Below are 27,990 nucleotides of genomic sequence, written 5' to 3'. Positions count from 1 at the left end.
CAATATCAAAAGGTTTTTAATTTTTTCAACAATAAAAATTTCAATTTATTTTACAAAAATGGTTAGAAATTCCAATCAAGTTCTGAAAAACTCCTCAAGTTGCTGTGCACTAAATTGTTGGGTAATAAAAGCGCATATCTATATTCTGGAAAAATCTAAGTCCAATGGCTTATGTTGAACAGTAAACAGTAGTAGCATCCTCTAAATCATTCATTATGATTAAAATAAAAACATTAATAAATGTGAATCTACATCACTGTGCTCTGTACAGTCTAAAATCTCAGGCTGAGCTTTCACCCTGCCCGTCATTTCAAGAACAAGGACAATTGGCCAGATGTCCCTCGTAGGGGCGGGGCAGAGGACACACCCGGTAAGTTCATTGGTGGGGTTGACGAACACCATCTCTGTTCAGGGTCAAGGGTCAATCTCCATGGGAATGATAGTGAGGATGACGTCCTCGTTGCCACGTCGAACCACCACACGTAAACTGGTGTCCTTTTTGATGGCTGCGCTCACATCCGTTGCGGTGGAGATCCGTTGACCATTGATAGAAATGATGACGTCGTGCTCCTTAAGTCCACCTCTGCAAAAGAGACAGAGAAGAGGGAAAAAGCATTTAAGAAGGAAGACTACAGAGCACTACAATAATTCCTTTTGATTAAGGTCTCCTAATCTTCAGAGTTTACATCACAGAAACTGAAACCTCTCCAGTACAAATCAAATACTGTTGGATTTCCCAGAATTATTCCAAAATAGCTTCCAAAACCAACTCTTAAGGCTGTGCGTAATGCATTTTTACAGTTGTTGTAGAACTGTATGCTTCATCAAATAAAGCAAGCATAATGGCTCTATAATTCAGTCCTTATCACTTTAAATTACTTTTTAAATCATATTTCAGAAATATACACCTACATCTATATTAGGTCAAATAAAACACATTCACACGTCCTCACAGAGTAACCGTCTAGGTTATATACTAGACTTCACAAGTACTTCCTGTTTGTTGGACTGCAAGTGTGACATTTGGTGATCGTCTGTTATGCAATTGTGAATCATAAGCATAGTGGTGTTGCGCCGAGAAGAAAGAAGCAGTTGTTTGTATGTCTGGGTGCCATCTGAGCTTGTTCTTAACATGTCCAAGCTTTCTGGAAAACTAAAAATGGATCAGGATGTGGTGGGAAGTGGATAGGACTGTGGTTGTGGAATTATATAAAACCAGCATTTCATGCACAAAGAATTCATCATATGAACCTGCAAAACCTAAATTTGCCTTTACTCATTTGCTTTTTATATTTAACAAGCATATAATAAAAACAAGACACCCTAAAAATGTTCACGGATATGATGTGGCAGTGACAAGACCTGAGTCATAGGTTCTCTCGTTAATCAACTTGTTAATCATCATGTTGTTCCAAACCTGTTTGACTCGTAGGTGTTGGAAAGGGTGCATAAAAAACAACAGAACCTTCGTTTTTAGGTCAACTATTCCTTCAATTTAAATGCATTTTCAGCACCCTACATGCCTCTCGCTCTTGCGAGTCAGTAAACATGATGGGCTGAAATAATGAACATCAGCAGGTTTTTTTGTGTGTGTGAGAGAGTGTGTTTTGATAGGTGGAGGTCAAGCACAAATTTAAAACATGTGGAGACAGATGGAGCCAAAGACAATATCCTTCCAAGCATGACGGCAGAGAGCATGTGGCCAGTAAAAACAGCATGAATTCTGGCAAACGAGTTGACCTGCACTCTTGACCTGCTTGGCATTATGGGACTTTGAGTTTTGGTGACTCACGCTGCAGCTGGGGTTTTAGAGATGACCTCAATCACATAGGCTCCTGACGTGATGTCAGGGAAGTCGCGCAGTCGACCTCTCAGCTCTTTGGACAGTCTGTGAGCAGGAATGAACATAATTACATCAGATCTGTTTTCATCAAAGAATTAAAGTAGTTTCCATCCAGAAAAAACCCCAATAGCCTCAAATTATAATACGGTACTATAATTCACAGAGAGTATAAAAACAGAGATCTCACAGAATTACATAATCATGTAAGATCTTCCATAAGGTCATGATAGTAACATTATTAAATTAGGTATTCATTCATTTGATATACTGTATGTACTCACGCAGGAGTTAGGGTCATCATACGAACACCGATGTATCTTTTCTTAGTCGCTCCTCGACCTGTAAAACAGCCAGAATAATAATTAGGCAACAAATAATTAGGCAACAAATTCTATTTATTTCTGGATATGAATGTTGTACCTCTGGCCAGTCTGTCATACGACTCAGCGAGAAACTGTCGTATCTTGTCTGATGGAATAGCGAAGGAGATTCCAGCCGTCACTTTCAGTGTGTTGATCCCAATCACTTCACCATCCTATAGGAAAAAGAATGATCCTTTATGCACATGATCATCCTGCAGTACAGTACTGCTCTTCATATAAATACTGTAAAAAAATGTACAATGTTTTGAATGTCCAGTAACCTAAGAAATGTACATAAGGTGGTAACATCTAAAAAAAAAAATTATATTTAAGTCATTTATATACTTTAATTAATAAACATTACACTATCAGTCAAATATTAAATGAGTTTTAATTATGTATACTTGACTGTTGCCCTTAGTAAACCAATCAAAAACACATCTCATGATCTTTCATGGCTCTTGCATAACTTACTGTTCTTAGATAAAATAGCCTGCTAAAATAAAACCTTTTAAATAATTTAAAATCAAATCAATGTTACTACTGCCAACTAAAAATCTATTTTTAAAAAGACAATTAAATTAATTAATTTAATTAAAAATATTATAAATATTACATGAAAATCTTGGAAACAGAATAAATAAAGCAAATTCAAAATATTAATAAATAATATAATAGTAATACTAAAATAACACTGACTCAAATTAATATTTCATGTCAGTTTACTTATTTATTTGGCAGGTGGCTATGTAATACTGTAAATGGCATAATTTATAGTCAGAAGGTTACATACATACATTACAAAATAAACACATTTGGGATGATACAAGACTCTTCCATTTGTGTTAGGGTCCCAATCACCCTATCATTGTTTATTAAGACCCTTCCATATTCACTCTTTACTATGATCCTTTAATTTGGGACATAAACTTGAAAAAAGATGTCTTTTTTACACATATGACTGATGGTTTGAGTCCCACCATGTTAAATTAATCACACTGGGGTAACATTACTGTAACACCCGACACATGCATTCTGGGAAAATAGGCCCTAACGATTACCACACAGTCATGCTCTGTGCAAATTTGAAATTTGAAAAATATCAAGCTGATGTAAAGCTGCTTTGACACAATTTGCATTGTTAAAAGCACTATACAAATAATAGTGACTTGACTTGACTTGCAAATATAAGTAGTGTTTATGCATGTTCATATGGGATATTATTCAACAGTTTTGGAATGAGGAAATGCTCACCAGATTGACTAATGGTCCCCCTGAGTTGCCATACTGTAAAAGAGACATTTCATGTGTTAAGACACGCTTTTGTTTTATGGCTTGATTTGTGTGTGCATGGATGTGTGAGAGAAAATATGTAATAAATAACTTTAAAATAAATATAAAGCAATAAATTAAATTTACAGTTGTAGTAATTCACTAACATTAATGATGGCGTCGGTCTGAATGTAATCCATATCCGAGTTTCGTAGACCCAACTCTTTCCCGCCTCTCTGCGTGGTGCTTACTATCCCTGTGGTAACTGTATTCTGCAGGGAAAATGGGCTGCCGATAGCAACCACAAATTCTCCTGGTCTGAGGTCAGCCGATCGGCCAAGGAGAAGCACAGGAAGCTTACTCTGTTGGGCAGAAAGAGAGAAAAGAAATATATGCCTGTTACGTAGAGAATGCAGCCTTTATTTTAGTATCTACTCATAAGACAGAAATATCCCAACCTCTCACAATCCTAAAGCCTGCAAAAGTTTATAAAAGAACTTTAATTGAAATCCAATAGTGGCCACCCAACACAGCTGTTTTTGACATTCTAGCAACTTTATGACATTGCAAAGTCAGTCATGTGATAAATGCTCGTATGCAGGCGTTCCATAATTCTACCCTTCAATTTCCTGAACTGCCCAGAACTGCCATACAAACAGTTCTATTCTAACACCTCTGTGCATCCGCTATCAAGTGTCTGATTCAGATCTCTGAAACCTTATCGCCATGCAACCTTTATGACATCACGGAAAAGTAGGCACTTAGGACAGGATGGGACAAATCGGAATGCTGTTTTGCCCTTCCTGTGGGGAATCATTTATGGAATCTCCCCTCTCAACACAGGGGCTTGATTAGAAAGATCATTGTGATAACAGAATATGCTTGTTTAGCCATCGCACTGGTGTCTATTTTGTGTACTGACAGTAAAAATAGAGTCAGAGAGTGGATAGCAGACACGCTGAGCTTGATAAACACACCAGACGCACTTACGTTCTCATTTTGCATGCATGTACATGGGCTCTGTATTTTAGGGATAGTTCAGATGACAGCAGTGCGAGCTGCATTTCCTAACAAAGCATCAGCTGAAAGGTTTACAAGGGAAGTATTCAATAAAAAATAAAAACTTATATTTTCAGTATTGCATGGTTTAGAAGTTGTGCGATGTCTGAGCTACCCAAGGCCTGAGGATTATACAAAGATGTTCTACAATACTACCATTGTCTTACCTTAAATGTTAGGCTGAAAGAATCTTTTGTTATATCTAATCAAACAGCATACACAATAACCAAATAATCTAAATGTTTATAACAAAGAGAAGAACTTTAGAAAGAAACAAAATGGCTGCCTTGTTGCTGTACAGTTTCAACTTAAGCTATACCTGGCTAATGGAGAGGAAGGAAACTAAGTTCAGAGCTGTAAACTGATCCTGAGCTTTTATCACGAGGTGAACTCTCAGCGAACTCGACCTGGGCTAACAGCGTTTTAAAATAGAAGAGGATAAAGATGACGATGACTGGCAAACTAGACAAACAAATGTATCACTCTCTTCTCCCTATCTTAGGGGCCAACATGTGCAGTGATAAAGTGACTAAATTAAAGTTACATCAATGTGATTCTGTTCTTTAAATGTGAATTCAAGACCTCATGCTCATAACTGCCTTTTCAAGCAAGCTTAAGTAAAAAAAAAAAGGTAATTCCCATCTCTTAAATGTAGTTTATAAATGTTTATATGGATATCAAAAAGCATGAACTAAACCTTCAATTTATTTCATTCCAGTACTGTGGAATCTACCCTAATCAAGAATCCCACAGATGCGATATATATTCCTGCGATTATGTACGCGTTCCACAATCAAAGAACGGCTATGCAATGCTCATGCGCCTGGTGGGAACATCAGTGCTCTATTGGATTACCATTACAAAAAGATGAGATCATTCTTCAAACACAAAGGTCACATCAGAACTCGCAACACATATTAGCCACAATGAAGCTAAGTCAGCCATTTTGTCTCAATGTGGCAAGCTAGTCAACCATTTTGTGTTTGTGTGAAATGATATGAAATTTCCATTTGACATCTACATGGAAAAACCACCCTGAAAACTTCCCTCTCTAATTCTTGCCCTTTCTCCTCACCACAAAGATGACTCAGTGTTTATGTCCGAACTCAAAATATAGCCTATTATCAGTATATTAGAGCAGTGATTATACATTGGTAGGATGTCAAAAATGGCTGACACAGGAGCTAAAAAGCTAAATGTTTTGTCATGTACTATATATACCAATGAAGGCACAGCTGCAAATAATCAAAAACAACAAAACAAACAAAAGAAATTACAAAAAAAAGTTACAATAAATCAATGTATACTTTTATCTAATACACACACACACACACACACACTCTCTCTCTCTATACTTTCGCTATATATATATATATATATATATATATAAATTTAGCTGCTGTATCTACAGAAATATTAGACAAGTGTAGCAGAGGCCAGCGGGTAAGTGCTGTGCAGGTAAAACCTCACTCCTCGATCTCAAGTGGCGCTCTAGTGACTGACGCTAGAGGCCTTTAGCCTCCTTGTTAGAGCGCCCACCTCCCACGCCAGAGACCGCGGTTCGAAACCCGCTCGGAGCGGGGCGAGTAGGACCGTGACACAAGCTACTCAGACACACAACAGATGATGGTAACCTGTTACATTGGTCATTTCAGCAGGTTGTGAGGTTACCATAACAGGCCATGAACTCTAATAAAGCTCTACTATGCGAGACTACAGGTCAGTAGTTCCTTATAAACATTTACCAGCAGAAACACCTGTATCCATCTGGCCTATAAAAGCACGACAGTTACCCAGGTGTCTTTGTTATTGATACTGCAGTCTGAGAATACCAGTCAATCTGGGACATGTAAAAACAGTCTCACCCTCACCCAATGCCAATGAAACAGTAGAAGAACTTTGAGAAAGAAGACTTTGTCATTCCCATAAGACTTCTAAGATACGGCTAGGATTGATATTTCCAATGAAGACATGTCGCAATAAAAACAGCAAAGAAAGTGTAAGGACACCTCTCAAACCGTTATGTTACAATGTGACAAAATAATACTAAGTGTTTCTTCACCTGTAAAATTGGTAGTGATGTATTTTATTTCTTTAGGTGATTTTAATTTCCTTTCGGGGTTCATTTTAATCAAACAGCAATTTGTAGAGCTGAAACAGATATTTCCCCAGCCCACAACCATTCCAGTAGTTAATAAGCACTTATGCAATAAGCACTTATGCAGGTGCAAAATGGGTAACACAGGCTGTCGAAGGTTTAGATTATGATTATAAGGTTGTTATGGAACTACACAGAGTTTCCACAGGTTGACGTTCCCATGCACTACTAAAAATGTGTGTCTGCCTTTAAACACCAGTTTGCAGTTAGTCACAATCTGAACAAAAGCAGAAACAGCAGCATTCAAAGACACCATTAACTACTAGCAGTAAAAAGGGACTAGGAACTGGAGATACTGAGATCACCGTCCCACTCTGTCATCATTGTGCCCGTCAGTAGGCACCCCATCCTATATTGTGCCTCTAATTACTACACTGTGAGTGACTTTAAAAGATAAGCGCCAGTTTGCAAGCACTAAATTCTCCACTTGGTGGGTTTGTGTTGGATGTGGCTGTAAGTTATTTTCAGTGAGTGAACTATTGAAGGTTCTTCCCAAAGGAAACCTCAGAGGTTTCTCCTTAAAAAGATCAGTAGACTTAATAGAGCTCTCAATTATGTTTCATTTAAGTATAGCCTAATCTTTGTCTTTGGAATTTCTCTGAAAATTCCCCATGAGTAATAAAAACAGATATAGATAACACAAATATTATTAAATGTTTGAATAAAATTTATTTTGTTCAGATTTAACTTTCAGACTTTTTAGTTTTTGTGGTCATGAGATATCAGTGACAATGTATTTACATGCATGCTCAAACATTCAGTAAAAATAAAACAATAATGTGCATTTTAAAATGGCATATATACAAGTTAATAAGGCTACAGTCGGCCCCTGCATTGTGTGATTGCTATGAAAGTCAGAGGTTACTAAAACATGTATTTAATGCTTTAAATATTATTTAATGAATTGTGATATGTATACTTGGACAGATGAGACTGTAGCTTGAATATGAAAAAAAAAATACCGTTGAGAACAGTAAAACAGTCTCATTTAAAACTCTAGAGGAGGCATATGTGCTTACCAGGGCCCTTCTTTTGGAAAACAAAAAAATAAAAAAAGAACTGAGATGTTGGAAACTTTTTGGCTCCATTTGATGCTCTTGTTGCATTTTGGAAGAAACAATTGAGATACTAAAAAAAAAAAAATACTAACTTATTTGTGATTTTGTGTTCTTGGTTTATTCAATCACAGAACAGCTGGAAATATCAGCCTGGAACCAGGAATGATACCGTATGCTTCAAACTTGAGGCAAGTTTAGACTTGTGAGTTTGGGGGGAAGGGGTTTCAGTGACATACTATTTCCACGTCGCTGTCCCACATGATAGTTTATAATATGAATATCCTATTTGCATTTGAACACTTCCACTCTTGCTTCCACATGGCCAAACCTGCTTCTCTGTTCCCACGTGTGATTCATATCTTACCCTGTAATATTAAATGACTCATTTTGGCCCAAGCAGTCAGCCACATTAGTAGTCTGGGCTGCATTTTAGGCCACTGGAACATCAATAATCCAAAGAAAACCTGTGTGTGTGTGTGTGTGTGTGTGTGTGTGTGTGTGTGTGTGTGCACCCTACATATTAGCCTTAAAGCTCTTAACTTAAACGGGAAACTTTCTATTTGCTTTGGCTCACACCCAGAGCAGAGGAATGGAAAGGAAGACATGGGAGATTTACAGATGAGTTGAGTAAATGTGTGATGGGCTGAGACATGAAAATGATTCATTTTCCTGGAGCTTCTGAGTTCAGGAACAGGAATGATGGGAAGTTCAACAGATCATGGAAGTTGGACCCTCAAAAGCTCCCCATCTGTACAGTGTTGCCTTGAATGTTGGTGAAATTTGTGTCCACATACACATACATATGGATTCATTTTCAGTCCCTAACCACATTTCCTCTCTCTCACTCTCTCTGAGAGGGAAAACACTTTCCCCTCTTTTCTGTTTCTGAAGTCTGGCTGTTGCAGACAGAGTAATGATTTCCCAAGAGACAGACAGCCACCAATAAAGGGAGAGAGAAGGAGGAAGAAAGACAGTGTGAAGGACAAAATATTGGGAAGAAAATAAATCATCTGCTCTATGACTCCCCTCTCAGTTCATCCCCCATGTGCTGCCCATTTTCTGCATGAGTGAAACTGCGTTTTGTGAAATATATCCTCATTTCTTCCTCATCAACTCAAGGCATGTGCATACTATGTGTGAGTTTAGACTGTGAAGTTTGCAGTTTTCGGGTGTAACTTATGAATTAGTGGTGGAACTAACAATTTTAACTATGAATACATCAACAAAAACCAAAGCAGCAAGACAATGAACTACAATGACTTTTTTCTGTCATGTATTTTGCTAAAGCCAAGCAGGCTGAGGAATAATCAATTCACTCTCTGTTTTGGCCCTCATATAAACTCTCAGTTTGTTTGGTTCGATTCCATGAATCATGCAAGCCTGATTTATACTAGTAGTATTAGTAGTGCAATTTCTTTCTTTATTTTCACTTTTTTTTTTTTGGTGCCATGACTCGGTAGTTACTCACCAACATGTTGTTCCAAATCTGTATGAACTCCTTTCCTCTGTAGAACATAAAAGGAGATATTTTGAGAAACGTCTTAGGGCTTTTTCCATACAATGGAAGTCAAAGGCCATGAACATTGTGTGGTTCCCATCGTTCTTCAAAATACATTCTTTTTTGTTCCACAAAAGAAAGAAAGTTATACAGGTTTGGAACGACACATGGGTGATTTTTAGGTGGAATACCCCTTTAAATTCTGCATTCATTTTCATAGTGATGAGTATTCAGATTAGTTTTTTTTTTTTTCTAGTTTTACAAGCTGTATTTTTCAAAAGTACAGGTTCACTGTAGTTAACTACTTACCGTCTATAGTGTAAACACCTACTGAAACGTTCCTGTAGCTCAAATAGTACAGCATGGTGATAGAAACACCAAGGTCAAGGGTTCAATTCCTAGAGAATGCATGAATTGACAAATACCTTGGAACACCATACTTAGAAATGGTTTCAAAGTAGCAATAATTATGTTTACATGCACTTTGAAAGTTCGATTTCGTTCAGACAGAACGAAAAAAGCAGTAATTTATCTTCTTAAAATCTTATTCTTGTTTTATTTTGACTGTAAACGTTTCAGAATTGTTTTGAGAAATTGGATTACCAGACCTAAATAATGCGCCTGTAGCTCGGCTTCATCTATCATGTATAAATGTTAATCAGACTCAGACAACTTGAACTGTAGCTGGACTACTCAAAAACTTGATTTTAACTGTGAATGTAAACGTACTTACTGAAAGTTTGACAGTATTGACCTACTTAAAACCTCTCAACATGCATCAGAAAAAGAGAAGAAATTGCAGTAATTGCTTACAGGGATGCAGGCACACACAAGTTCTCTCCAACACACAAACGCACACACACTCGGTCTCCTCAGGGTCTTTGCGGTGCCTGATCCTTTTTCAGAGCGTGACCTCCAACTCACTTGTGCCGTTCAAACCAATGCCCTTTTCTGCTCCTTTTTTTTTTTTTTTTTTACTTTTCCCACATGCCCTGTTAGTTAGAGGCAAGTCTTATATCAGAGATCAGAGACAAGTCTGTCTCTCTCAAACTCTCTCACTATTGCTCACACATACACACATGACTATATGATGTCATTCAAGATCACTCTCTCACTCAAACTGGGGCAAACTCTTTAGCAGCTGGGCATTACAGAGCCCACTGATTCAATCCAGCAGCATCAGAAACACCATCTGAGAGAGAGAGCTACATAAAACATCCCAGACTATAGGCACTGCCGTGGGATCTGTTTTGACTGCAGGGATCGGGATAAGTAACAGGCGAGGAATCTGATTTTGGAGCAGTATGCATTCATTGGGAACACCGGATCAGATTAAATCTCGGCTTGCATGTGCTTTATTTCTCTGGAGAACATATGTTTAAGAGATTGAGTGATTGTGAGGTTAGGATTGTCAGCCAAACATGCTGCCTGGTGTCTATCAGCCAGCATTGACATATATTTTAAGAGCCTGTACAGTGCACTGCACTGACCTGAGTGAGTGGGGGGTTGTGGGTAATAGAAAATTTTGCCTAAGATGCCTTATAAGGATTGCATTGCTCATTTTGTATTTATGGGGTCAGTAATGTTCCTATTTTGGTTACATGAAAAGTCTCCTTTCCAAATATTACAGGGCTGTGTGAATGCAGTAATTGCTGAAATACAAATGCCAAGTTTGAATTCCTGCAATCTTTAGCTTGGCCATCTGTTTTTTTCTGTTAATGAAACACTCTTAGGTTATTTGGACTTGGTTTTTGATGTTGTATTACATCCTAAAAGAGAGCCTGGTGTGTTTAGTGGGTTGCAGTTCAAATTCAGGCTTGAACCTCTTCAGTATAAACAATCAGGATCAAAAATAAAACCGTTTCCATTTATAAACCACGGTGAGGCGGCTTCCTGTGTAAAAAGACATTATAAAACTGTTCAATCTGTCCAAATCAGTACACAAACCACACAGATGTTTGGTCTGTGGTGGGCTAAACATGCTAAGTGCCTGCTGAGAGAATAATGGTCATTAAAACAGTTTAGCAGTCTGCTTTCGGGAGCATTACTTTAGCCTTCAAGTCACTGTGTGAATGTGTGTGCACTTAAAAACACTTTTATGCCTGATGAAGAGAGTACAACATCTGTTCCTGAGGCCTGGTAAACTTTCCCTCTCTCTGTAAGTATTTATATATTCCCTTGTCTTTACCTTCCTCAGCCTAATTTAACCTTGCATCTATCTAAATTGGAGAAAAGCTAAAGGAAGGGAAATCCTGCCGTATGTCAATCTGAATGTTGTCATATAGTTACCTGCTATTTACCAGCTCGGATTTGTTTTAGAAGGATATATGGGATTGAATATGGTACAAAAAACAAACTCTTAAAATATAATAAAATATTAGTTTTTTAAATGGACAGTGACAAAAGGTGCTTACCTTTCAAAAAATGTTGACTGTCAACATCAGGATGGCAAATTAAATATTATAGATAAAAAAATTCAAATAAATAAATATTATATTATATTATAGCTGCTTTAATCATATGAAAATAATATAAACATTAAACAAACATCAAAATTAAACAGGCAAAATATATAAAGTAAAAAACGTCAGAATGTGTATCTAGAGTTGCAATTACAAGTGCATTAGTCTAAATAAAGTCTAATGGAATGCAAATAAATTTCAGTAGATTATATAGAGTTTTCACCAGAAAAAAACATGGACTTCTGTGACTTTTTAATGCTTTTTCTAGTGCTAAAAAAATGTGTATAATGTGTACCATGTTCATGGAATGTGCTGGCAGGGCTGTGTTAGTTAATCTTACCGGTGAATCAATCTTTATGAGGGCGATATCTGCTTTTTCATCAACATCCTTGATCTTAGCATCATACGAGGCTCCGTTTTTAAGCTCCACCTTCACTCGGTTTTTATTGGCTACTACATGGGCGTTTGTCACAATGAGGCCGTCGTCAGACACCACAAACCCTGATCCACTCGCCACTGCCATTTCACGCTTTGAGTACACCATCCTAAACAAGACAGAAAGAGTATGAAAAAGAGATGGAAACGGAGGTAAAGAATGAGACATTTTGTCAAATATTCCTCTTCAATATAGACTAATGATAATGCGAAGAAACTTACTTGCGATACAGTTCAATATGAACCACGGCAGGGGCGATCTTCTCTACAACATCTGCAATGAAATTGTACTTGTATCTCAGGCTGTTGGGGTTATCATGGATAGCTGAAACAAACAAACAAACAAAAAAAGATGTAATGAGAATGTATAACAGAAGAAATGGACAGTAGAGGACAAACATCTGAAAATATCAAATGACATCACTTAAACAGGATACAGAAAGGAAAATGAGACTAGTTGTTAACTTAAAAAAAGACAAGTGGTGGGATTTTTCTGTATAAATATATATTTGACTTCTGTTGCTTACGTAAATCAGCATCTCTCTCTCTCACACACACACACACACACACACACACACAGAGAGACACGTGAGGGGCAAGATCTGAGGAGTCTCTTGGAGGACGTGTCTGGAAATGTTGACTCCCGTCCTCTGTAATTTCACCATGAAGGAAAAGAAGTGAGAGATATTTTTTTCCTTTCAACCAAAAGAGTTTATTATCAGCATTCAAAAGCTCATAATTTACATAAAGTATATGAAAATTGCTCTTTTTATTTCACTCTTTCGTTTCATCACCACCAGGGTCAGACTGTTTTGGTATGCATCACAGACTCAAACGCGCAGACGACAGCAGCTGTCATTTGATCCAATCAGTAAGACAGTCGCTGCAATGATGAAGGGGCCCTTTTAATTATACAGGATCACAGGGACCCCAAGAAGACCTGGCTGTTGGAAAGCATGCAAGTTCAAAAGACAAATGTGTCTGTGGCCAGATGGGTTTGTGCTAAGTGAGGGAACATTAAAATGAAAGAGTGGAGTGGTTTATGAATAGTTATAATGTTTGCTCAAGTGTAATTAAAGTCATATCCAGCGTGGCGCTGACGTGCATTCTGACCTGAGTAATTCAACGTAATTATAGTTTTAACACCAAATCTTCTCAGTTTTGTGGAAGAAAATGTTCTGGATCATTTTCTCATCCATTTAACAACCTAACTCTCGACTTTTAGCTTTCTTGTGTATATGCTAGGGATGTCACAGTACCAAAATTTTTGTATTCGGTACCGATACCAGTGAAAATCCATGGTTCTCGGTACCAATTTCGGTACCAAAGCAAAACACAAAAACATGCTAATTAAAAAATACACCATTTTTTTAAATTAATAAAGTCAAACAAAAATAAAATGTATAAAAATCAATGCCATTCTTTATACTTATTTAAAATTGTGTTTCAAGTTTTTCCGCAAGTAATAAAAGTATGAAAAACAGTAAACAAATTTCACCCAAATTTAATTTGTCTTTTAATTAATGAAATTTAAACATTTTATTTTTTGGTAAATAAAGGGGATTTACTATTAAAATTAAAACATGGAAGAAATATTGAGTGATTATTTCTTAAAAATTAAAGTTTTATAAATTTTTTCAACAGTAGTAGTAGTAGCCTATCACATACATTCTACTAAATAATAGTAGCCTACAATGTCTTTAGTTAAACCAAACTTTTATTTTGACGGGTTGCCGTGAATACATTTAAATTGACACTGGTTTTACTCAATGAAACGGTAAAATGCTCATGAAGTGACTCTCAGAGCAGTTCTGGAGATGTTGTTTATGTATTTATGTCCTCACTGAGACAGCAGATGCTGAAATCACCGCAAGCGTCACACTTGTGCTTCAGTGTATAGTAAACAAAACCGCGCGTCTCTGCCATTCATTCACTCACTCACACTCACACACACACACACACACACAGAGAGAGAGAGAGACTCGCAGAACATGATCACATTTGAATCGATTTTTGCAGCTTAATATTTGCAGATACTGGTCCATATCGCGATTTGATCTAAGTGTAATGACCTACTTTTGATTAATTAATCTAAACTTTGACATTCCGCGCTAAACTGTAAATTTCGTTTTTATAACTGGATTCTGAGATTCCGTCCGCGTTTTCTGCATCGCGGAAATCATACGCCAAGAACCGAATCGAACGGGTACTCGGTACCACCGGTACTTAAAAAAAACTTGGTACCATGACGTTTTCATTTCTTTAGTACCGACTTGGTACCGAAGTACCGGGTCTTTTGACAACACTAGTATGCCAATAATATAGCCTATGCCAAGCAAAAGTTTGGAGTCCATGCGATTTTTTAATCTTGGAAGTGCCGTTCACCAAGGCTGCATTTATTTGTTTTTATTAATAGTTAAAACAGCAATATTGTGAAATATTACTATAATTTTATATTTTCATATATTTAAAATGTACACAAGCTAGATTTTTCAGCAGCCATTAATCCAATCTTTCCTTTGGAAATCATATGCTGATCTGGTGCTCAAAAAATGTCTTCTTATTATTAAAGCTGAAAATTGTTGTGCTGCTTGTTGTGGAATAGAAATCTTCTGTGACATTATGTCTTTACTGTAGTTTTGACCAATTTAATGTGTCCTTTTTTCATCTGACCTTATTGCATATGTATTTGTAGTTTCCCTTTCAGATGTAAAATTCATAGGAGTAGAGTATTTAAATAAATCACACAAGGTGATTTACTAAGGTTTGCAGTAGTCAGTGTACTGGTATTTGCACAATTATTAACCACTCAAAAAGTATGTCTTAAACCATTTTATTATTGGCTATATGCTAATTTGCTCTGCTCTTGGTAGATTGCATAGGTCATTATGGAAATTATCTGGCTCCATCCATGTTCTTTAATTTTCACACTGTCAGTAGATCAACTGCAGAACTTTCCACTCCCATCAGCTTTTTTTTATATATAGGATTGCATTCACACACTAATTTGCCCTGTTTAGTAAATCTGGTCCCTTAATTTCGGTAAAAAGGTACCGTACATCATAAAATGCGTCATTAAATGAACATGTAATGTAATGTAACAAATGTAAACAAATAAAACAAAGAAGTGAAAAAAATAATTAAGTAAAACAAAAAAATAGTGTGGCATTTAATTAATTAATTAATTAATTTATTGGTTATATGTCTATTATGTCTATTATTACAAGTTCTGACTTGTTGGACAAACATATGAGTGGTGATGTATATATACAGTATGTGAATATTCAATACTGGTGATGTAGTGGTTAAATATCTGGCTGAAAGTTTGGGAATTTGATTTCCTATTGTTGAACAGGAGCAAGCAGAAACAGGTGGCTGAGGTCCATTCTGCTGTATTACTGTTGAGTAAACAGCATAAAAAAGAACTCAGGTTCAACCCTGAGACTGCATCTAAAACCCTAATTCTGGAAATGTTGGGACATATTTTAAATTTGAATAAAATGAAAACTAAAAGACTTTCAAATCACATGAGCCGATATTTTATTCACAATAGAACATAGAGAACATAACAAATGTTTAAATGGAGAAATTTTTATCCACTAAATGAGCTCATTTCAAATTTGATGTCTGCTACAGGTCTCAAAAAAGTTGGCACAGGGGCAACAAAGGGCTGAAAAAGCAAGACATTTTGAAAAGATTCAGCTGGGAGATAACAGAAAAAGATAACATCTAGCAACTTATTAAGTTAAATGACATCAGGTCTGTAACATGATTAGCTATAAAAGGGATGTCTTAGAGAGGCAGAGTTTCTCAGAAGTAAAGATGGGCTAGTGGCTCTCCAATCTGTGAAAGAGCGTGTAAAAAGATTGTGAAATACTTTAAAAACAACATTCCTCAATGTCAAAATGCAAAGGCTTTGCGAATCTCATCATCTACAATGCATAACATCATCAAAAGATTCAGAGAAACTGGAGAAATCTCTGTGCGTAAGGGACAAGGCTGAAGACCGTGTTCTTCGGGCCCTCAGACGACACTGCATCACTCATCGGCATGATTCTGTCATTGACATTACTAAATGGGCCCAGGAATACTTCCAGAAATCACTGTTGGTAAACACAATCTGCCTTGCCATCTGCAGATGCCAACTAAAGCTCTATCATGCAAAAAGGAAGTCATATGTGAACATGGTCCAGAAGTGCCTTCGTGTCCTGTGGGCCAAGGCTCATTTAAAATGGACCGTTTCAAAGTGGAAAAGTGTTCTATGGTCAGACGAGTCCAAATTTGACATTCTTGTTGGAAATCACGGACGCTGTGTCCTCCAGGCAAAAGAGGAGGGAGACCTTCCAGCGTGTTATCAGCGTTCAGTTCAAAAGCCAGCATCTCTGATGGTATGGAGGTGTATAAGTGCATACGGTATGGGCAACTTGCATGTTTTGGAAGGCACTATGAATGCTGAAAGGTATATAAAGGTTTTAGAGCAACATATGCTCCCCTCCAGATGACGTCTATTTCAGGGAAGACCTAACCCTAACCCTAACAATGCAAAACCACACACTGCAGCTATTACAACAACATGGCTTCGTAGTAGAAGAGTGCCTGCAGTTCAGATCGTTTACCTATAGAGAAGATTTGGCGCATCATTAAACAAAAAATAAATCAAAGACAACCACGAACTCTTCAGCAGCTGGAAACCTATATCAGGCAAGAATGGGACTAAATTCTAACACCAAAACTCCAGAAACTCATAAACTCGATGCCCAGACATCTTCAAACTTTTGAAAAGAAGAGGAGATGCTACACCATGGTAAACATGCCCCGTCCCAACCTGTAGCAGGCATCAAATTTGAAACTTATTTTGTGCATAAAATTGTAAAATTTCTCAGTTTAAACATTTGTTATGTTATCTATGTTCTATTGTGAATAAAATATTGGCTCATGTGATTTGAAATTCTTTTAGTTTTCATTTTATTCAAATTTAAAAAATGTCCCAACATTTCCGGAATTCGGGTTGTATCTGCATTCTGCTATGGAGAGTTTAGGACACTAAAAGGTGCTCTAAAAGGTCAACTGTGCTTGAATATAAGGAACTCAAATAAACTCTTCAATCTTCAAATGTCTAAATTCACCTTACATTTAACGTATTTACATATTTAATGTAAAATTTTCTCAGGGAAGTTGAAGGCCAAAGAATTGAAAACAAATCCTCCCTTTGGCCATGCGATTGGAAAAGTATTTTTATTTTTTTTCCTCTTTGAAAGACAGACCTATGATTAGGTCAAATGCACTGGCAGAAACAATAGAATCAGACATGCTTGTCTCATCTTGGCCCATGCTCAGGTACTGCAACCCAAGAGGATCACAAAGATTTAAACAAATCTATGAATCTCATCTCTGACAGAACAAAACCTTTTTAGGCATTTTATTAATTATTAGTGCATATTCTGGCCACTCTTCCACTACAACCTTCAAAACGATTTAACCAGTGCTACTGTCAGTACCGTTTCTAGGCATAGGCAAGCTAGGCCAATTTAAAATATTGGTACATAAAAAGTGCACAAAATCAGTATTTTCTTTAGGCAGTATTTGTGGCAGTTGATAAATCATGTTGTTAAAGGTTCAGTGTGTCGTGTAATATTCCCATATAAAACTTTTTCAAAAAATATTGGTGTAGTAAAATTCACTAATTCACAAGATCAATACATACTTTATTAAACCGCTTTGTCAAATTTAATGTATCCTGTTTTATTTTAACAGTCATTTTACAAATAGGCCTAATGCGTTCAGATTTGTGGAACTCACAATGCACTGAATTTCCACAAATTAGTGTCGTTGCTATGACAACCAATTTGAATGTGACAAGAAACTGATGTATGAAAAATAAATTATATATAATTATATTATAATATATATATATATATATATATATACATATATAAATAAATGGGGTGGGATTTCGCCTAGGACATCAAAATGTCTAGAAACCATCACAACTAACCATCCTCTGCAGACCAACAGGAAAAAGGAAAGAAAAGTTTATTTTATGGCGACAGATTATCCAGTGTGGTGAGACTGACCAGCTCCAGACCAACATTAAACAAGGCATTCAATCCAAAATCACATGTTTTGAGAAAAGCTATCAAAACAAAGTAAATAAAAACAGCAGTAAAACTCATGGTCAAAATGGACAAAGTCCACTTTAAAATGATGCATCAGTAATCCAATAATGTAAAACGCCTAATTATAAAATGGAGCATTCCAACTCTAAATTCTGATTGGATGAGCTGTGGTTAAAGCCATTGTAAGATGCTGTGTTGCTTGGCAAACATAAACATCCTAAAGTTAGTGTAATGTACTATAACATATCAGAACAATGGTTTGTCCTCATTTCTGTCAATAATAAATGTAACCATTTATTCAACATTTATGAAAAAAGGGCACAAGCTCACAACACACCTTACCTTGTGGTTCAAACATTGTGATACAAACCTGGCTAATTACTTCAGTAAAAATGTTTTTTTTTTTTTTTTTAACTACTGGGCTGGTATCCAAACCTGCCAAGAATGTGCTCGGCTCTGAACTCAATACATCAAAAGCCTACATTTAGTCTGCACAAATACGAGGCTTTTGTGTTTTCACTGAAACACTGCCAGATTACAACATATGGTCTGAGAGAATGAAATTACATTTGTCCTAGAGATCCTGGATGTCTCTCCTGGGGAGGTGGAGACATGCAGCCTGTAGAAAGCAGGTTGGACCATTAATACGAGCACTACTTTTCTGTTTGATTCCAGAATAAGTCATCTTGAAATTTGGTATATATATAAAACTATTCATATTGCATGTTTAAGAAGAAAAGTAAAGACTTTTGGACAACAGATATTAAATGCTGCCTAAAAGAGTCCGGTTTAAAGTTTGATTTTAAAATATATTAAGCATGTTAAGCAATAGGTTTACTATATCCACATTTGGAAGACTCCAAGACAATAAATCTTCTAGCCAGATGTTCAAAGAGTTTGCATTTAATCAACTCAGGTATTTCTACCCAAGCCAGGAAATTTTAATAATATTTGCTATTACTGTTCAAAAGTTTGGGGTCAGTAGGTTTTAAAAACAAATTCTAAATAATATTTTTATTCAGCAATGACAGATAAGATAATAAATGGTGTTTTTTAAACTTTCTATTCATCAAAACAATATATCAAGGTTTCCACAAAATACAAATTATTAATAATAATAAGAAACATTTTTTGAGCACCAAATCAATATATTAGAATGATTTCTAAAGAATCATATGACACTGACAACTAGAGTAATGCTGCTGAAAATTCAGCTTTGCCATAAAATGAATAAATTACATTTTAAAATACATTCACATAGAAAATAGTTATTTTAAATTATAATAATATTTCACAATATTTATATTTTCGAATGCAGCATTAGTAAGCATAAGAGACTTCAAAAACATAAAATAAAATCTTACCTAAATCTTTTTAACAGTACTGCAGTACTAAATTGTTCTATTCTATTCTATTCTGAATCAGTTTCTGCACAGTTCTGGCATATGAAGAGTTCACTCCTGGCTAGCACAGTTCTCACAAAAGTCAATAGAATGGGTGAGGGATGAAACCTTGTGAACATGATGAACAGGTCATGCCAGTGGCTCTGAGTTATAGTTATGGTGTCCAGTTACAGTTGTGTAAGCTCTGTCTGAGGCCTCTCTGCGGGGTTTGTGAAGGATTCAGACTCGAGGAGTGTGTTTATTTGAGTTCAGTCGAGAGCTATGTAGGTGAGCAGAGAGCAGGAAATGAGTCCTTACTGTGGGAAAGTCCTACTGGCCTATATTATAATACAGAAGCACAGAAACTAAAGGAGAGGTGGCTGTCAGAGAAAGAGGGCTGGAGAAAATTTATTTGCAAGAGTTTGAGGGAAGGGAGAAGTTCTAGGCTCCAGGGCAGTGAGAAAGAGACATAAATGCATTTGACGAATAATGAAACATTAATAATGAGTCCCTTCTTGATCTTTTCACGATCCAGTCATAACAGATATCATTCACACTTATGTGCCTGTCTATTCTTGTTCTCGTAGACAGGCTAATTTCTAGACTGAGCATCTAGGCCTGCTTGTAGATCCATGCGTGTTAGTATCAGTAAAAAGAGTTCAAGCATTTGACTACACTCAAAAACAAACATGTCTTTCATAACATGCTAATTGAAGATAGTTAAACAAAAGCCGATTCTAGACAAACAGAGCACACACACACACATATATACAAAGGACAAAACCTTATTCAGAATTTAAACAATACACATTATCGAAACAAAGAGACAATGAAAGGATGAGATACTTTTCTAACCATATCAAACCATACCTTCACACGCACACAGTCACTGCTGTTTAGAGTTTTAGAGAAAAATCATCAGCAAAAGATCTAAGAGGCTGAGATTCATTATTTGGGAGTTATGAGCAGGATATGAAGGAAAGAGTCCACAAATAAATAGGTACGGATGACCAGACTGGTAGACACAAGTGACAAGGAATAGAAAACAGTGTAAAGTATAAAAGAATGAGTGAAAAACAAATGAGTGTAAATCTCATATATATTTCAACCAAATCAATCATCTAGAGACAAATTGTATTTGTAAATTAAGCATATTAAGCATGAATTTGTGTTAATGTTATTATTAAATAAATGCTCATTACTACAAAGCAAAACAATGTTTTTTTTATTAATGTAATGCAACAACAAAGGACTGAACAACAACATCAACAAATGCATTATAAAAAAATTATAGTTTTCATACATCATGGTCATTTTGATTGTGCTACCATTAATTTGTGCAGATTTAAATAACAAAAACATACTGTTAATATCAAGAATCACTGAACATAAAATAACAGGATTAACTGTAAAGAGACTGTAATATTGTCAATGTGCAATAAATAAATAAATAGGCTATTTTATTAGATTTTTTTCTTTTCAAAGAGAAAGAGAGCAGCCATAGAGATGGGAGAAATATGTGCCTCGTCAGCATTTGTAGGGCTACTAAACAAATCTGCAGAAGTCTGGACAGGACAAACCTCTGAGAGCCTATGAAACCCACAGAACTAAAACACACAACATAAAAAAAATAATAAAATAAAATAAAAAACAGATAAAAGTGCATAAACCACTCTACAGTACAGCACAATACACTCTACATAGAGCAATTAAAAGCCTGAAACATACAAATACAGACATGCTGAGAGTGTGTATCATGACAGAATTTCAATGGTTATACATTACACTGCATTAAAGAACTGTAATTCTTTGTTTCTTAATGCACACACGCACGCACACACACACACACACACACACACAAACAAACAAACAAACAAAAAACAGCATGAGCAAAAACAAAAACAAATGAAGAATTGCCAGCAGAAAAAAAACAATGCAAAGTCACAAAATACAATAAGCTCTGGGAAACAAGCCTGAAATGCTTAATGAAAACCATGCAAAAGAAGAAGAACACTGCCATGAACTTAAGACACACACTGCCCACTACTCTCTCCAGTTCAGGGCCCATGTAGGGATTTCAGGATTACAGCTGTGATCCAATATGAATAAATCATTCACATAAACAAGAACATTCACTTAATCTTTTTCTTACTGCTTATACATAAAACTCACTTCACAGGCAGCTCATTAGGTTTTGGAACAACTGAAAGTAAGTTTTAAGACGCCCAATTCTGCTAAATGTTCGTTTTAAGATTCCCTTCGCAGTGAAGGCAATCACAGAATGCATTGCAACAAGCTCAGTGAAATGAATAAACTCAAGATGAAAAACAAATGTTGATACAGAAACTTCTATTTAAAAAAAAAAAAAAAGTATTACTTTATCCTATATTTGTGTGTGCTGTGCATTTTAATTATTATTATTAAAGGAATAGTTCACCCAAACATGAAAATTTGCTGAATTTTTTTTTTTTTGAGAAATTTAGCATTACATCACTTGCTCACCAATGGATCCTCTGCAGTGAATGGGTGCCGTCAGAATGAGAGGCCAAAGAGCTGATAAAAACATCACAATAATCCATAAGACAACTCCAGTTGATCAATTAATGTCTTGTGTAACAAAAAGTTGCATGTTTGCAATAAAAAAATCCATCATCAAGACATTTTTAATGCTTTTTCACTGGAGAAGGATAATGGCCAGAAGAGATGGTTTAAAGTTAAAAACATCTTAATGATGGATTTGTTTATTACAAACACTCAGCTTTTCACTTCACAAGACATTAACTGATGGACTGGAGTCGTGTGGATTACTGTGATGCTTTTATCAGCTATTTGAACTCTCATTCTGACGGCACCCATTTACTGCGGAGGATCCAATGTTCAGCAAGCAATATAATGCTAAATATAATGCAAAATTTTTCCAAATCCATTCTGATGACGAAACAAACTCTAAATTTTGTATGGCACATTTTCAGCAAATTTTCATTTTTGAGTAAATCATTCCTTCAAAGTAGTATTCATGAGTCGAACTGGTTCCTCAGCAGAACGTTTCATTTCATTTCATTTCACTTTAGCCTCCAGTAGACAGCAAGGCAGTTTAGTAGGTTCTAGAACAGTGCTAATATAAAAGCTCAAGGTGCATCATGAGTCTGGAACGAATTTGGTGCCGTCACTCCCATTCCCCTCCTTTGGATTAGCGATGTTCAAGCCATTTCCTTTAATCACAATCATCCAAACCAGACTAAAACAGGAGGGCGCCTGAATGACTTACTTTCTGCTTCAGTAAAAATCTGTTTCCTGATGAATGCATAAGACTCACAATATGACCTAAATCTCCAGCAAGTGAAGAAGAAGTGTGCAGAGAAGCAGGCAGGCCTTCAGATCCAGATGCAAATGACATCATGAGCTCTGCGGCACAGTGTGTTTTCTTTAGGAGAGGCCAGGACTTGGAAGCCACAGACCTCTCACAGCTTGGCACTTTGCTTAGAGCCTTTATTAGGCCAATATGCAAAGAATAGACACGTCAACAGTTATGCCAAAAGTATCCTCAAATTTAATCTTCTAAAGAACAGGCTGTGGAGTTCTGATACTCAACAGCTGATTTAAGGAGTTTAGACTATTGTAGCACAATTGTTTGTGAGCCAACTAGTGCGTGAGGATTCACGATCACAAATCCACTGTCCAGAACAAGACAACTATCCACTTTCAGCAACAATTCATGAGCTAACGTCTGCCAAAATGAATACATTGAGGCTCTTTCAGTAAGAATAATGAAGAAACAGGGAAAAAGATAAAGAGAGAGCACATTTAATCTCATTTAAGCATATAAAGTAGGAACTTTATTGTTTTTAACGCAATCTCATTAAGTTAAACCCTTTACAACCTGCTCAAATTCATCTCTAATAACGTTCTATCTCACACAAATACGCACACAGAAAATAAGATGTGAGAGGCTTCATTTTCAAGGGTGAAACTATATATTCTGAGGGCACACACACATATACACAAAAAGAGCACACAAGCTGTTCTGGTTTTTGTCCATTCACAGTGGTGTTGATGAGTCAGATGTGTTTGTGTACCTGATGAGCAAGTGCTATGACCAAACTGCACGTGAGGGTCAAAATGCATTAAAATAACTAATTATGACTGAGTGCAGAGACTTGCAAAATATGATGCATGGCTGAAGTTGGGCCTTTGATCACTTTACCCTCAGTATGAACTTGTGGATCTCATAGTCCAAATAATGTAGCAAGAATGGCACCATGTTCATCACAAACACGATGAAACAGACACAAACACATGCTTGACTCAAACATATATAGTTTCTGTTACTGCTAGAGACTGAAAGGCATTTTCTTCCTTATATATACCAAATATAACTAAAATCAGTCTGTCTGCTGTTTAATTGTATAAAAAGAAGGTTTCATTATTTTACATTCTTTTACATTACATTAATTATTTTTTGTTTACATTCCCAACCAAGAGATTCTACAAGAGGAACAAAATCATAAAAATGGGGAGCATGCAGTATTGCAGACGATTTTGGCCAATGATGAATATACCATCCAGCAAAGATGTTATCTGCATCTGTTGCCAACATTTGGACTCTCCCTTTCACACAACAATATCCATCTTTTTTTTTTATCTATCTATCTATCTATCTATCTATCTATCATGTGAAATTAAGTAGTTCACATTGTTCATTAGTAGCCTATTATACAGTACTCAAGTTCTTATACTGTACCACTGTAAAAAAAAAAAAAAAAAAAGTAAAAAATACAGGTAAACTGTGCTCTGTTTGGGTCAGGTACTCACCCTTCCCACATGCTCCGCGCTGTATGAAGAGCACCGGCGGCTGCTGCAGGCTCTGCGCTCGGTGACTGACCCGCTTCAGTTCGCATATGTTCTGATAGGAGACTCCGTCACTGCCGCACACCGGGTCGCTGCTTTTACACACGCAGACACCTTGTTTCCCTCTCCTCCTGACGGTAGCGGAGTATCCCACTCCTCCGGTCACGGAGCACTCCAAACTCTCTGCACACACCGGGTCCCCCAGCTTACCCACCCCGCCGCACGCCTCTCCCTCTCCGGACGCGCACACTAGGCAGCAGTTACAGTGATCCATCACCTGTCCTGTCGGACAGTCCTTTGGCATCGACGGACACATGGACTTATCACACTGACTCGGACATCCGCCGATCACATAGCGTTTACTGAGGCGCGCATCAGTTCGCAGCGATGTTACCAAGACGCAGATACAGAACACAGTTATCCAAATCATATTGATCAAAGTTAAAGAAATAAGGAATGTAAATTGAGAACTTCGCGGTCTTCAATTTCTAACGAGAACAACTGAACTGCCTCCAAGCGGGAATAATCTTTGGACCGAGCTGTGTAAATTTGGTGCGCCTCGGGAGCTAGCACAATGCGCGTCTCTTGAGTTTCTGCTGGCGCAGCGTTTATAAAAGCGCTCCGGATTCCACGCGCACACTTCACCACAATGACAACAAGCGCTGCGATTGGCCTGGATGTGGGAAAACTCTTTCAGACTGATGTGCAATCAGAGCAAAGCGGTCTCTGATGCAAATCCAGTTCCTGAATTTGTAGTGAAAACCTACCTCATTACGAAAACACTTTTCGACAAAAAATAAATAATAATAAATAAATAAAATAAGGAAATGAATTAGATAAACAAACTGCAAAAATTAAAGAACTTTTAAAGAATGTTTCTGTCATTTTGAAAAAAACAAAAAAACATCATTAAGACTTCTGGCCAAAATATCATGATCGATAATAAGGCCATAAATGACCATTATCCACATAATAATTATTCCTCCAGTGAAAAAGTTGATACCCTGTTGTCCACAAACATATTTGTTTAGAACTGTTTTCAGTTGTATATGGTGCTTGATCTGTGCATATTTCAGACAAGATGACTTTTCACTGGAGAAAATTGCCTTATGGATATGTTGATTACATACACAGTGCAAATAATTTGGTTGAACAATTTTTTTAACCATAGTTTTAACAATGAGATGAGATATATCAATGAGTTTTATGAAGCAACAACATACACTAGGGAGGCCAGAGTGTTGTAAGACAGTTTCAATATCTGTAAATATTATTATTAACAGTAATATTAATATATATTTATATTTAGAGTTGCATACCATATTGCCGATTCTTACCAGCTGCTACAGATGGAACAAAGAGGAAGAATTTTAGAAACAGCGTGTGGAGTAAAAGAAAGCATTTTTTTTTTTTTTACTTTCTGTAAGTGCAATCTCCCTAAAACCTTTTAAGCTTTTACTCAAGACAAAGGAGAGTGAATTCTAACGACTCAGGTGCCAGTAATTAAATGAGTAAAAAACCCACAGGAAGACAAATAAACTAATTCCTATCCAGCACAAACATGCACAAACACACAGTAAGAATGTGTATCTGGGCGTCTTTCCATGCGTTTCCATTGTTGTTATGGAAAAGTATCACATTTATGAATCTAATGGTAAACAGACCCCATCCTCCAAATAGCAAATTAATTGAACCCATAATTAAAGCTTGCAAACAGAGTTATTTACTTGTGGCAGGCTGAGATTCAGCTTCCTGCTATAATTTACAGGCTCTTGAATTAAGCCTGATAAACATTTTTGTGGTAACACATGGACTGCAGAGTTTGCGAATGAGAGTCCAGGAATTTTACAGGCCTATAATGCATCTCTCAGAGCTTGTTCACACACAAACTACATGTCTGAGATTCTAGTGGTAAGTCTATATTTATGATGCTGTGTGCAAAAAATAAATAAATAAAAAATAAAAACAATTAGTCTAAATACAGACTTTAAACACGTTCACTGACCAGACCCTTGGGCTGTTTTAGTGCTAGCGTCTTTACGAGGGGTTTGGCCATGGGAGAGGCCCCTGGCCCAAGGACTATAAGTCTGGGTTGTTTTTGTGGTTACGTGGAACCGAGAAACTCAAAGAGGGTGATTTTATGGTTTTCCTCGTGAACAAAGACTATTAAGTTTGACAGTTCTGACTAATTGTTTGGTTCTCTTCAATTTCAATGACAACAACACTGAAATGCAGCCAGCACTATACTGTATAGGCAACTTGAAAAAACATGTCTAAAGATGGCGAGTGAACAAGAGAAATGTACTTTTTGCCTGTATCCCAATAAAATCACTGTTTAGGCAACATAAATCTGTTAATTAACTTTACAGTGGTTTTAGCAACTGCTATGCATGAGACTAAAATAATTAAAACAAAAAGTGCTTGAAATACCCAGTGTTACTTTAGTATTTACTATACTACTGTTAATATTTGGAGATTTTATACTCACTTTTCATTTAAGTTGTAATAAATTTATGTGCTTTTCTCATTTTTATTATAGCTTTTCTTTTTTATATTGCTACTACTATTTATTTGTAATTCATTTTGTTTTTAGCAATTTTAGTAGGCTATGCAAAGGACATTTGTAATATGTATAATTATTTCAGCTTTATTTCAATTAACAAAATTTTTTTTTTTTTTTAAATATATATTGGTTTAGATATACATGGTAATGTTAAAAATTAATTACAACACCGGAACTGCTGAAAGAGTTTTTTTTTTTTTTTTTTTAAGGTTTGAAAAAGCTTGTGTAAAGGAAATTATACAACCTGCGTTCAATTAACAGCCAATAACAACAAACAAAAACAGATCTATCAATTTTTCTAAAAAACTTAATAACTGTAGTTTATAAATACCTTAACTTGGTTTCCTGACGTGTTTCTGTTCCAGCAAAAATAAAGCAAAAAATTAACAAAAGGGCACAAAAAAAAAAATAAAAGTTCAATAACGGCATAACTTTGCATGCATGAAATTACATTTACCCCTACAAATTAAAGCCAATGATTATGACTTAAATGTGATGGTTCACCAAAGATTTGGAACGACATGAGGGCGAGTAAATAATGACAGCATCTTTTGGGTGAACTATCCCTTTTAAACCTGTTATTTTGACTGTGGTGCTCTACCTTTTCCCAAAGGCCTTGCAAAATCTTAACAACAAACTGTTCTCCAGCATTATCCCAGCTGATGCCATTGCCGTCATGGTCTAATAGTTGGTGACATCACATCCTTAATATGACAGTCTTAGTGAGGTCAGTGCAAATTTACATGGGACAAAACGCACAGGACATGGAAAACCATGGCTGTATTTTGACAACTGGACATGTTATAGAGCCAAGAATAACATTTGATAGTTCAGTCAAATCACCTAATCTATTTAAATAGCATTACAATTAACGAGTCACGTGTCCAGTTATTTACAGCAGTTTAACAGGTGTTTTTAGAGCTGCAATGAGCAA

The 27,990-nt window shown here is 36.3% G+C and overlaps 1 protein-coding gene across 1 annotated transcript; it reads right to left on the bottom strand.

Moving 5' to 3' along the window:
* On the bottom strand, positions 1 to 25,178 carry htra1a (HtrA serine peptidase 1a). Its single transcript, XM_058749251.1, has 9 exons — positions 24,458 to 25,178; positions 12,370 to 12,472; positions 12,053 to 12,257; positions 3,645 to 3,839; positions 3,460 to 3,492; positions 2,264 to 2,378; positions 2,125 to 2,182; positions 1,793 to 1,888; positions 1 to 583 (listed from the first exon to the last, which is right to left on the bottom strand). Exons 1-9 carry the CDS (start codon positions 24,921 to 24,923, stop codon positions 415 to 417), a joined length of 1,440 nt encoding a protein of 479 aa, XP_058605234.1. The 5' UTR covers positions 24,924 to 25,178; the 3' UTR covers positions 1 to 414.
* Between the last annotated feature and the right edge of the window lie 2,812 nt (positions 25,179 to 27,990).

Source organism: Onychostoma macrolepis, chromosome 17, assembly GCF_012432095.1.
Source record: "Onychostoma macrolepis isolate SWU-2019 chromosome 17, ASM1243209v1, whole genome shotgun sequence".
NCBI classification, from domain to species: domain Eukaryota; kingdom Metazoa; phylum Chordata; class Actinopteri; order Cypriniformes; family Cyprinidae; genus Onychostoma; species Onychostoma macrolepis.
Note: the sequence above shows the minus strand (reverse complement) of the source record. Positions and strands in the feature narration are given on the sequence as shown.